Here is a 12,251-nt window from a genome sequence, read left to right as displayed (position 1 = left end):
AAAAAAAAAAGGGATAATTTCAGAAACCTCCCCTGAGGTTTCTGACACTTTCACTGACATCCCCTGAGGTTCTCAAAATTTCACTTACCTCCCTTGATAAAAAATTGGGCCCCTTTTCTGACGTCATCAGGGCCAAAATTACAGATATATCCCAAGTAGTTGGGGTTAATTACTACCGTTTATGTTTAAGTTACATAATGAATTTTCTTATTCTTTACGTACCTATTCTTGTCATGTAAGATTACACGCCTGACTTCAAATTACGTACTTTGCAAGAAAATGTCTGTGGAGTCATTTGTTACAAGACAAGAAGTTCAATCAAATAAGAACAATTTATGTACACAGGTGGGATTGGGAATTCAAGCTTGTCCTTTTTGGTATTTAGGATAATGTTTTTATATGAACTCAAGGAAGATGGATAGCCTATTTTGCAAGGTTATTAGGTAATTTACCTTTGTGGAATTCTTGATATCAAGCCATTTGATTGCTAATGTGGACAGGTGGCTTAAGCGCGTAATAAGTGCCATGGATTCGAAGTTCGGCTGAAATATCACATATCGAACGAAGTCTTTATTAGAAACCTAATTAGAAACCTATTAGAGTTCAGTGAGCTCGCATTCTCATTCTGAGAATGCGAGCTCGTACTAAGCTCCACCGCCAACCCTCCATTTCGAAAAAAAAAGACAAAAGCAAAACAAAAGCAAACACACGAAGCGCAGAATAACGTTGAAACCCGCAAGCGGGATTCTGTGTTTTTTCTATTTCAAGGTTAGCTCGCATGCGGGTTAATGTTATATTTGAGCGCGAGAAGAAAAAATTGGTAATTAGGCTATTTGGGCATTATAAGTAAATATTTAAATTAATGGCAGTTTTATTACACCAATATTATTGTATTATCATTATTATGATTATTGTATTATTTCTTATGCAAATATAACATTTAATTATTTAAATTTGATTTTATTTTTACAATTTATAAAATTTTTATCACTTATATGATATTTTTAAAACCCTAATACATCTAAATTTGATTTTATTTTTCAAATTTATAAGATTTTTATTTAAAAAAATGGGATACGGATAAGATATCCGGTTGGTTCGATTTGCATAGGTACATATGAGAATATCCGAATACTCCTGAAACCCGCAAGCGGGATTCTGTGTTTTTTCTATTTCAAGGTTAACTCGCATGCGGGTTAATGTTATATTTGAGCGCGAGAAGAAAAAATTGGTAATTAGGCTCTTTGGGCATTATAAGTAAATATTTAAATTAATGGCAGTTTTATTACACCAATATTATTGTATTATCATTATTATGATTATTGTATTATTTCTTATGCAAATATAACATTTAATTATCCAAGCAGTTTGATTTTATTTTTACAATTTATAAAATTTTTATCACTTATATAATATTTTTAAAACCCTAATACATCTAAATTTGAATCTAATTTTCTACAAGTCATACTTATAAATGCGAAATCTAACAAAAAAGTTAAATACAATTTTTGCAGGTCAAATTTAACAAATGCGAGCTATTTGCAAAATTTTAAATATTTGCAACATTTTTTAAAACAAAAATTAGAAGCTTTCTGCAAATAATTCCCTACCTCTCAAAAAATACCAAAATAAAAAAGAAAAGAGCTCGCATTTGCTTCCTAGAAATAATTCCCTAGCTCTTAAAAAAGGAAAAAAAAAATTGAGAAGAGCTCGCATTCGTGGAATGCGAGCTCAACGAATGCGAGCTCAATAACCAGAGCTCGCATTCCACGAATGCGAGCTCTTGTAAGCTCGTATTTGTGAAATTCACAAATGCGAAGACCCCCCTGACGGAAATTAAACCCAAAATCACCCCTTTTGTAGAATTTTTTTAAAATTCATCACAAAGTTGGAAATTTCTCAATAGAAATACAACTTGTCTGGATTCCTTTCACTCTCTGATATCATTACGGTTGCTTTGCGATTACAGCGGCAAAACCTGTTTTTAATGGAGAAAGATGTAGGTGAATTCCATGATTCTCCCCTATGGCTTGAAGAGGCCATGGTTGCAGCTAAAACTTTTTACTCAGAACTCTAATTGTAGCACAGCAAATGCACTTGTTATCACTCCAAATTAGTAGCAAAGAATGTTAATAGCTTGAAACCTCAGAGGTAGTTAAGTTACTTTGCTTTATATGCTATTGCTACTGAAACAGCAAACCTTCTGGCCGTTGCAATTTGCAGCTAGCCGTTGCAAAATCTGCCAAATAACTGTTGCATGGCACATCTGGTGCATGCAATTTTTTGTATTGCACTTACCCCCCCTCAACTTTACTAATTAGTCCAAATCATTTATTCTTCTTTGAATCTTCTACTAATACAACTTCTGCAAAGGGTAGCTATGGAATAAAAATACCTTCTCACACATGAAAATAATATTTTAATCTGATTTGGACTGGATTGTTACCACAAAATCAAAAGCAAGGGAGGTAAGTGAAATTTTGAGAACCTCAGGGGATGTCAGTGAAAGTGTCAGAAACCTCAGGGGAGGTTTCTGAAATTATCCCAAAAAAAAAAGAAGGAGAGGGCAAAAATGGTAGATGAAGAAAGAATGCAAACTTCAGGGATGATGTGCTTCCACGTATCAAGAGGCTTGGTTATAATGCTGTTCAGATCATGGCTATCCAAGAGCATTCATATTATGCTAGCTTTGGGTAATTCTTTTGTTCTATTTGGTTTGTTCAGTACATATTTGTGCAAAAATATCCTGCAGCTGTGGTGCAATTTTACGTCGTCTTTTATGGTGATTTGCAGCAGTGCTCTTGGATGTTTGATAGTTTGATTTTCACTCTAAGGGGATATTGTCTTTCTTTTATTCATATGCTGCAGTTATCATGTCACAAATTTCTTTGCACCTAGCAGCCGTTGTGGGACTCCAGATGATCTTAAATCTTTGATCGATAAAGCACATGAGCTTGGTTTGATTGTTCTGATGGATATTGTGCACAGGTAAGACTTGCACATTGATTTCCAGAGCAGACTTCGTCAGACTTGAATTGACCCTTTTGCATCTTCATTTGATTTATAATAAGATTTTCTCCTAGAGAATAATAATATTTCTTTCTCTGATCTTTCTTAAAAAAAAAAAGAAGAGAGAACATTGTTCATTTGGAATTTGTGTTTTGCCCACAGAAATACCATTTTGGTTGATTAAGTATCCACTTTGTGCTTTGTTGTGTTGTGTTAATATCTTTTCGCTTTTGATAATGTACCTACCAGTATTGACTCAGATATGAAGAATAAACATAAATAAGAACTTGTATTATTGAACTGTTAAACCACCCTTTATAACCTTACTTTTGCACTTCCATTATACCCTTCAACAAAAAAAAAAAAGGCACAGTGCATTTGAATTTTGAAAAGCGGAAGCTTTCTCTCCAAGTCATTTACTATCATATTATGCTGTACTGGAACATGATATCTCAAATTTTGGATGTTGTCTAATTGATCATAAAACAGTCCCACTTGTTTCCCTAGGATGGCTACATAGTGTGACTTGTGAAGGGCTTATACTTATTGAAATATAGGTTACCTTGCACCTTTGAATTGTAGAAGGTTTTGCTTTGCTTATATAGTGTTTGATTGCAAAGGGAATTGTGGGAATGTTAGTAAATTTTTTATTGGGTGTTTTTTACGTGAGGAAGTTATACATTTGTGTCTTTCAAATTTTGACAGAAAAAGTTACTTCTAACAGATATCTTAGTAAGTACGAGTTGTAGACTTATTTACAGAAGAAATTAGTTTCACTCTTCTTTACTTCAGTCTCATTTCTCATAAACCTTCCCTCAATCAGTGTAGAAATTACAACGTCATTGTGCACCAAAATGGCTATTTTAGAGAGCAAGTAATTTTATTGTTCTTTTCCAATCTGGCAAGAGCCATTTGGTCTTCTAAGAGGCTAATTATCTTGGATTATGGTTAAGGATGCTCTCAACTGGTTTTGAACAGGTAGTGTTTATGATCTTTGTTTCATTGCGTTCTTGTTGACGTCTTATGGTTTCTCGTTTTTTGTCAATTGGATGGTTTGGTACACCATGTCCCTTTTGCCTCTACATGTAAGGTACAATTTGAAGTAGTCAGTGAAACTCTTTTCTTAGGAAAACGGAAATGGTTTTTTCAGGGCTGGGCAGTTTTAGGTTGTTTGTTTGAATTCAAGTAAACTTGCAATACATTTGTCTCTGGTGTTTGACATCTAACAGGCTTTCTTCCTTTATCCAACTGTTATTTTTGCAACTTAAATGCTAGTATTTATATTTTTACCTGAAGGAATCTAACTAGAAGTTGCTTTTTTGTTTAGCCATGCGTCAAATAATACTTTGGATGGGCTAAACATGTTTGATGGCACTGATAGTTGTTATTTCCACTCTGGCTCGAGGGGTTATCACTGGATGTGGGATTCTCGTCTCTTTAACTATGGACACTGGGAAGTATGTGCCATCTTGCCATTTTGGATTCATTTGCATGAAATATGTGTCCTTTTTGCCCCCTAGGAAAAGCTAGTTTTGAGGTTTGCATCAAATCATCTTCTGTTATAGGTGATAAGGTATCTTCTCTCAAATGCAAGATGGTGGTTGGACCAGTACAAGTTCGACGGCTTTAGATTTGATGGTGTGACTTCGATGATGTACACTCATCATGGCTTGCAGGCATGTGTATATATGATGCTTTGGCTACGATATCATTATCTATAACATCATGATTTTTATTAAATGCTGTCCCCTTCAAAAGTGTTTAGGACTACTCCTTGATGCCCCTGAAATATGGTTGTATTTGTAGAAAGATATCTAGAATCCGGTGACTGTGCTCTTTGTCGTACAGTCATATCCTTAGCCACTTATTCTCCTCTTTCTCCTGCTTTATTTCATTGGAAAGGTGGATGTGTTAACTGCCTTTGATTTCTTGCATGTGTTTATGCAATTATTTGAGTAGGATAACTTCACATCAATCATTTGATGAGCCAATGTTACTGTAATTGTTTTAGGTTGCCAAATCAAAATAAGCAGGGTTTGGTCTTGTCTGCTAGACATGTGCACAACATATTGTCCCATCATTTTGTGTTTTTCATACCTTGTATATGCAGACCTATTCTTCATTTGGGGTTTTCCATGATCACAGTTCCATGATCTTTTGTGGCAGAAACCCATGCAGATAAATTTCTTTACCAGTATATCAGTACTTTATCTGACATTGTTTCACTTTATTAGGTTGGATTTACTGGGAACTACAATGAGTATTTTGGATATGCAACTGATGTTGATGCAGTGGTCTATTTGATGCTTGCAAATGATCTCATTCATGGGCTCTTTCCTGAAGCTATTACCATTGGTGAAGATGTATGTATATCTGTTTATTATGCTTGTAAATTTGGCGATTGTTTTAGATGTGATATTAGTTTCCATCAGTTAATTGTTCTGCTTTTACTGGATTTAAGAATCTTATATATGTGGATGCTTGGTCTTTGTACAATAAGAAATAAGCAGGTCTTTAACCGGGGAGAGGGGGGGGGGAATACTAGGTTAGTAAGAATTGTCTTACTTATAGAAGGAATAAAGGTTGGCTTCTTCACTATGCAACCAATATTACTGTCAAGATGTCTTGATGTTATACCTGGTTCACAAGAATTCTTTCAGATTTCTTGTGCAGCATGTCTGTCATGGTCCACCATAACCATCCTCTGTCTGGAATTCATGGAATAGCTTCTAAGTTTTGACTTTTCCAGCGCATCAATGTAGATTGATGCTTGGACCGTTCTTGTAATGTGGATTTTTTTTTTTTTATTTTTAAATCTAACACCAATACTTTGTAAACTTTAGTCCTAGGAGAAAGGAAAGTGACAAGTGGATCAGTCATGATGCCTTTACATGTGAAGAGCAGATTTAATGTCCCGGGGCCCCTAACTTGCTGAAATTGTTTGCAGTTATGAGAATCTTCATGATTCTATTTTTTCAACTGCACTCGTCTGTCACACCTATTACTTGGGCAAGTCCATTTCCATTTCTTGCTACCTCAGGAGAATTAAAATATAATAACAAAGAAAGCACGTTATCTATCCTCTTTGATTTCTGGGGTACCATATTCTCTAGAACAGAATAAGTATGCTTATGACAAACTTATGAACTTATGTCATCATAATTTCTTGTAACTCTAATGAAACAGTGTGTGGAAGGTTCCTTAGCAGTTGAATTCATATGAAGCATCATTCTCTGGCAAAATTCAGCCAGATGCCTGTAGATTCTCTTACTTCTTGCACATCAAGGTTCACAATCCTCCTGAATTTGATACTTTAATGATTTGTATGCATCTGCATCAGATCTTTTGTCAGTTGAGTTCAATAATAAAATCCAGCAGTGTTGCTTGACTCCAATATACCAGAAATGTTTATTTTGTTGTACAAAAATCTGTTGACAGTAAACCATCTTGTTGTTTGGTTCTCTTTTTAGCTGATTTTGATGTTGATTGTTAAGCTAGCTTGTACTAAACATTCCTATTACATTACATAGCTACCATTCTAGTCCTTACAAGTCTGGATACTGCATTGCTGTTTGTTTTCTTATCTCAGGTCAGTGGCATGCCAACATTCTGCATTCCTGTTCAGGATGGTGGGGTTGGATTTGACTATCGCCTTCACATGGCTATTGCTGATAAGTGGATTGAGTTGCTCAAGTATGTTACCCCTAGAAGTTCACATACTAGTAATGCTTTATAGATATTGAAATAGGCTGCATTTTTGCTGTTAGTGCTTAGCTTAAAAGAATCAAAAGGTTATTCGACATAATGAATCATTTCTACCTTGAGGTCATATAAAGATTTAACTGTAGGATTTACATGAGCATCCTCTAAATTTTTGGGAAAACTGCCAATGGCACATTTGTCATTTGAATATAAGGTTAATCTTAACAATACTCCAGTTGATGCATTCAAATGCTTGCTATTTGAATGTAATACTGCAGTTCTGTTCAAGGCTTTTTTGTTTTTCTGGCATATGTAAGTTCTTCTTTTGAGGGAGATATCTTGTTGAGCTGATCAAAATGCTTCTGGTTTTGAAGGACCTTATATAGTATTTGGTGACCACCTTCAGCTTGTTCTTTGTAGTGCTTTGCAGTGGAATAGTTTGTTTCTACAAAACCTTGATGGCCATCCTCATCCTTGAGCTTGAAAACACTTTGGGAGTCCACTACTACTTGCACACTGTCCTGCTTTAAGCTTAATACTGTCAACCTTCTTAAGTGATACGAATAACTCATGATGTTAGGTTCCTGTGATAATTTTCATCAATTTATTCAGCTTTAAAATTGCACTGTTTGCACATATTCATGCTACTTTTCTGTGATGTATGTTAGCTAATCTTTATCATGATCAAGAATGTGAAGCATTTGTACTACTTGCTATATGTACTTAGATAATCTGATTGTTGCTAAGTAGCATCCTCGTTTTGACTTTAATTATATGTCATGTTCTCAAGCTTATTTAAAGCTTCTGGCTTTGCTTCATGTGGCACAGGAAGAGAGATGAGGACTGGAGAATGGGAGATGTTGTTCATATGCTAACAAATAGAAGATGGTTGGAAAAGTGTGTGGCTTATGCTGAGAGTCATGACCAGGCTTTAGTAGGCGATAAAACTATTGCATTCTGGTTAATGGACAAGGTTGAGTACATATATTTTGATATATCTTTGTAATGGCTTTCTTTCGCTTCATCTCCCCTCCCCAAACCCCCCCCCCCCCTTCCCTCGAAAAAAAAGGGAGGAAAAATGAAGGTAAGAAGAACAAAGTGAAGAGATAAGGGAAAAATAAAGTGCAGTCTATATGAGATTAAGGGACCAAGAATCATTGAGATTTGTTGCTCAATTTCCTGAAGAAGTTTTCTTCCTTGAAAAGATGCCCAAAAGGATATGGAATTTACAAAAAAATGGATGTTATGTTGAGAACAGGTGGTGGGCATGGTTTGCCCTGCTCTCATTGTCCTTGTATCATACTGCATGATAGTTCTGCCTATCCAATTCAATTTTTTTCTTCTACCAAAAACTAAGATTGACCCATATGTTTTATTAGTAGTGTTATTTTTTTCAGTTAATATGGTTGCTAGCCTTGTTAGTAAGGTGACTTCTGTCATTTTAGACATGCAGTTTGTTAGGCGTTTCTTGAATTTGCATCAGCTGAATAAGTCTATGGAAGGAACAAATTTAGGTTAAAGTATTTGAATAATTACTAAATGAATTTCCCTTTCTTTTGCTTTTCTGGTCGCATGCTTCAGTTTGACTTTTGTTTTATCAGATTTCCTGAAGGGTTGGGTTGATGGGAAGGGCCTAGTTAAGTGCTCAATGTGGTTGACTTTCTTGTGGTCAACATGGCCAAAGAAATTTTTATAATCTGTTATTCCAGGACTTTGAACCAGATGCGTATATATTTCCCCGACAATGTAATTCTATGGCTATCTGCGCGTAAATTGTTCATATATCCTTCCGTTTTCATGTTTTGCAGGATATGTATGATTTTATGGCATTGGATAGACCATCAACTCCTCTAATTGATCGTGGAATAGCATTGCACAAAATGATCAGGCTAATCACTATGGGGTTAGGTGGAGAAGGCTATCTAAATTTTATGGGAAATGAATTTGGGCACCCTGGTAATAATGAATCTGGTTTTTCCAACTTATGCTATTTTGTCCAGAAAAAAAATGTGAATTTTGTATTGTTTCATGGTTTATAGAAAATTATGATTTTTTTCATTTCTTTATCAGAGTGGATAGATTTTCCGAGGTTTGATAACCGTCTTCCTGATGGCAAAGTAGTCCCTGGAAATAATAACAGCTTTGACAAATGCCGGCGTAGATTTGATCTGGTATGGTTCTTCCCTAGCTTTGCCTACAGTCAGTACCTATTGTTTGCCTTTCATGTGGGTCTATTTTCTTGTGTCTATCTTTGCTGAGTTCTGAGAGGCTTAGATTACATCTCTGTTTAACTTATGTGGGAAGTATTAGATTTTTTTACAACAGCTAAATTGGAAGTGAGACAAGGTCAATTTTAGATTTCTGTGTGGGGATGCCTTTGGGTAACTTGCTATTTGCCAAAAGAGACATTAACTGCCTCAATCTTAACAAGTAGGTGAAGTTACGAAAGTCTCTTTATCAAGATTTCTCTAAAGATTGGAAAGAATGACCTTACTGAAGTTATCCATGTGAGCTTTCTGCTGACAAAGCATGATGGCAGTAGGTAGTCCTTGAAATGTTTAACTGAGTTTTTTATTGTTAAATTAGAACAATAAATAACCTCTAACATAAATTTGTCACCTGGCCTGCCAACCGAATTGAAACTGCTGTTCAAAAAGCAACTCTGAGAAGGTAGAAGTAGGTGGGCGTGCATCTTTCTGCTCCTCACAAGTGATAGAATGAACTTGGACTTAAACCTGTTTAGTGGTGGTTCTTTTGGCAGTGTGGGTAGAATAGGGCTGCTCATGGTACTACTATTAGATTTGGCAAAACACTGTTATCAGTTCAACAAAAGTGCCCTAAAGTTTCATATGCAAGTAGCTGCTGCTGGTTAACGTGCTGTCTTGGGCTGTAGATATTTTATTGAGTTTTATTGGGGAAAAGCCACTTAAAGTGACCATGAAATTCTATCTTTGAATCAAAAGGCACCAAGTTAGTTTGACCGTACAAAATTCACAGTAAGTCTTTCAGAGCACATCTGGAGCATAGCTTCTTATGTTTATGCTTTCTTGTCAAATTAGTTACATCAGGCTTTAAATGCTTGTAAATCATGTAATATTCCCCAAGGTCTTCCTGAATAGGCTTAATGACACGGGTTCAGAGAGCCAAGATCACTCAACACACTCCTCTTTCCTTTATGATGTGTACTGATCTACTTAATCTTTACCCTTAGTGCATTACCCAAGCTCTCTTTAAGTTTTCTTGTTATTTTAATTTACTGTTGATTTGCTACATTCATTGCCAAGAATTGTACCAATGAAACTTGCATATGTAATAGTATATTGTACTTTTTTGAATCCAAGTTTCAATGTATCCCTTTCAGAATATCTTGACAGATGTGCCTAAAAATAAATCACGTTTGAATAATCAGGGTGATGCGGATTATTTGAGATACCGTGGAATGCAAGAGTTTGACCAGGGAATGCAGCATCTTGAAGAAATCTATGGTGTATGTTGTGCTTTTTGCCCTATATACCTCTCTCTCTTTTTAACTGCTAATACATATATGTAGTTACATGTAAAGAGCTCTGAAAGCAAGGGTATCTATGTCAATATGAATTTCAATGTCACTCCAACCATTTCAAAACTCACCACTAGCTGTTAATCATATTAGTTCACTGACCTCTCATTCCAGTATTATTTTCAAGGCATAAGTCCATGATTGTACCCCAGACTTCGGGTTTTATCCTTCTTCAGCATCTAGATTTGGATTTCTACATGTTAATGGCATCTCTTTTTTGTTCATGCAGTTCATGACTTCAGAGCACCAGTATATATCACGGAAGAATGAAGGAGATAGAGTAATTGTGTTTGAAAGAGGAGATTTAGTTTTTGTCTTTAACTTTCATTGGAATAACAGTTATTCAGACTACCAGATTGGATGCCTCAAGCCTGGGAAATACAAGGTTAGGTCAACTAATGCTAACACAGCTCAGTGTCTCTCTTTTTCGCTTCTTAACCATTGGTCTATGATCTACCTTTCCAAGAATGCTCCTTTACCTCTAGTGAAAATGGACTACTTAATTAGTATTTCAGATTAAGGAGGATACTCGAGTAAGATGATAAAATCTGCCAGTTGAACAACAAATTTGAGAGACTCCCTACATGATCTTTGGTTGGACTAATGACATGGTTCCTGGTGTCAGTCCCTGGTTGTGACTGGAAGAAGTAATACGCCATTTGTTGATAGAAAACAACTCAAGGATAGAGAACTGGCATCCGGAAGAGAAAATAATGCTGGTTCTGCAAGGCTGGTGAAAAGTTGAATTTTTTTTTTTTTAAATGTAGAAAATATCTATTCAGGTCCCAGTTTGAAGAAATGATCATGGTTATGCTTATGGTAAGAATATAAGGAAAATCGTGAACTAACTTGAAGCTGCTTTGCTATATAGAATCTATGTAACTCGAACACGAGAGATACACAGCATATGTCAAGTTGATAAAATAAGAATGCCTCGTAGTCTTACTTTGAAGCAAACTCCTTGGATGGTTTGTAAATTGCTAACGTAGCTGTGTTTGAATAACTGGAATGACCAAATTTTGAAGTGTTATGGGTTCAGAGAATGATCGATCATAAATAGCAATGGTCTCCCGCTTGTTCTACTGTCCAGTAACGAAGTCAATATTGTTTCCAGGTAGTCTTGGACTCGGATGATCCACTATTTGAAGGTTTCGGCAGAATTGATCACAATGCAGAGTTCTTCACATCTGTAAGCTTATTCGATACTCTTTAATGTGTGTGTGATGTATTTTCCAAAGAAAGAAAATAAAGCTAGGAATTTATTCATTTTCATTGCCTTTTGCAGGAGGGATGGTATGACAATCGTCCTAGATCATTTTTGGTTTATGCACCTGCTCGCACAGCAGTTGTCTATGCTCCAATAAAGGATGAACTGGAGCCTATTGATGGATAAATGTCTGGTGCCCTGGTTGAAAAATGCCATGGGTGGTTGTTTTGGCAAATAACGAATTTGATGTCGGATATATGTGAAAGATGGTCGTTTTGGAGCGCGCCATTGCCAGGCTGCTAATTTCTCTTGCTCCGCTCTTTGAAGGGGATATGACGAAGGAGACGCAAGTTATTGAAGGCATGGAACTGATAATAATGCTGAGCTTTAGGGCTTAATAAGTCTATTGTAGGCATACTGGCAAAGCTCAGGAGATGTCATGTAAATCATATCTATAGCATAGCCAGGTAGTAAGTGTGTGAGCAGCGATTTGTTAGTTTGTCCGTCGTACATCATAGTATAGCAAACTGGACATGTTGGTTGTGAGGGTCTTTTGGTGGGACCGTGGTACAAGCAGCAGTCTTGTATTTTTGATGTTTCCTTGGGCCCATGCGTCAGGATGTTTTATTTTTGGATGATGTTTCTGTTTTGTTTTCATTTTTGGGATACTTCCTTTGTTAGAGGTTTCTGCCATTTCGACTCCACCCTTGCTACTAACGGAGTCATGTATTTCGCGGTGTCTTTCTCCCCTCTTCTAAGATTCTGGTATCTAAG

At 36.0% G+C, this 12,251-nt stretch overlaps 1 protein-coding gene across 1 annotated transcript; it reads left to right on the top strand.

Moving 5' to 3' along the window:
• Positions 1-2,596: 2,596 nt before the first annotated feature.
• On the top strand, positions 2,597-12,206 carry LOC140008341 (1,4-alpha-glucan-branching enzyme 1, chloroplastic/amyloplastic-like). The gene is made up of 13 exons (XM_072052301.1): positions 2,597-2,693; positions 2,869-2,988; positions 4,337-4,466; positions 4,575-4,685; positions 5,244-5,372; positions 6,599-6,702; positions 7,540-7,684; positions 8,520-8,667; positions 8,782-8,882; positions 10,121-10,198; positions 10,500-10,655; positions 11,385-11,459; positions 11,556-12,206. Exons 1-13 carry the CDS (start codon positions 2,656-2,658, stop codon positions 11,661-11,663), a joined length of 1,443 nt encoding a protein of 480 aa, XP_071908402.1. The 5' UTR covers positions 2,597-2,655; the 3' UTR covers positions 11,664-12,206.
• Positions 12,207-12,251: the final 45 nt, after the last annotated feature.

The sequence above is a fragment of the Coffea arabica genome, chromosome 6c (genome assembly GCF_036785885.1).
Source record: "Coffea arabica cultivar ET-39 chromosome 6c, Coffea Arabica ET-39 HiFi, whole genome shotgun sequence".
NCBI lineage: Eukaryota > Viridiplantae > Streptophyta > Magnoliopsida > Gentianales > Rubiaceae > Coffea > Coffea arabica.
Note: the sequence above shows the minus strand (reverse complement) of the source record. Positions and strands in the feature narration are given on the sequence as shown.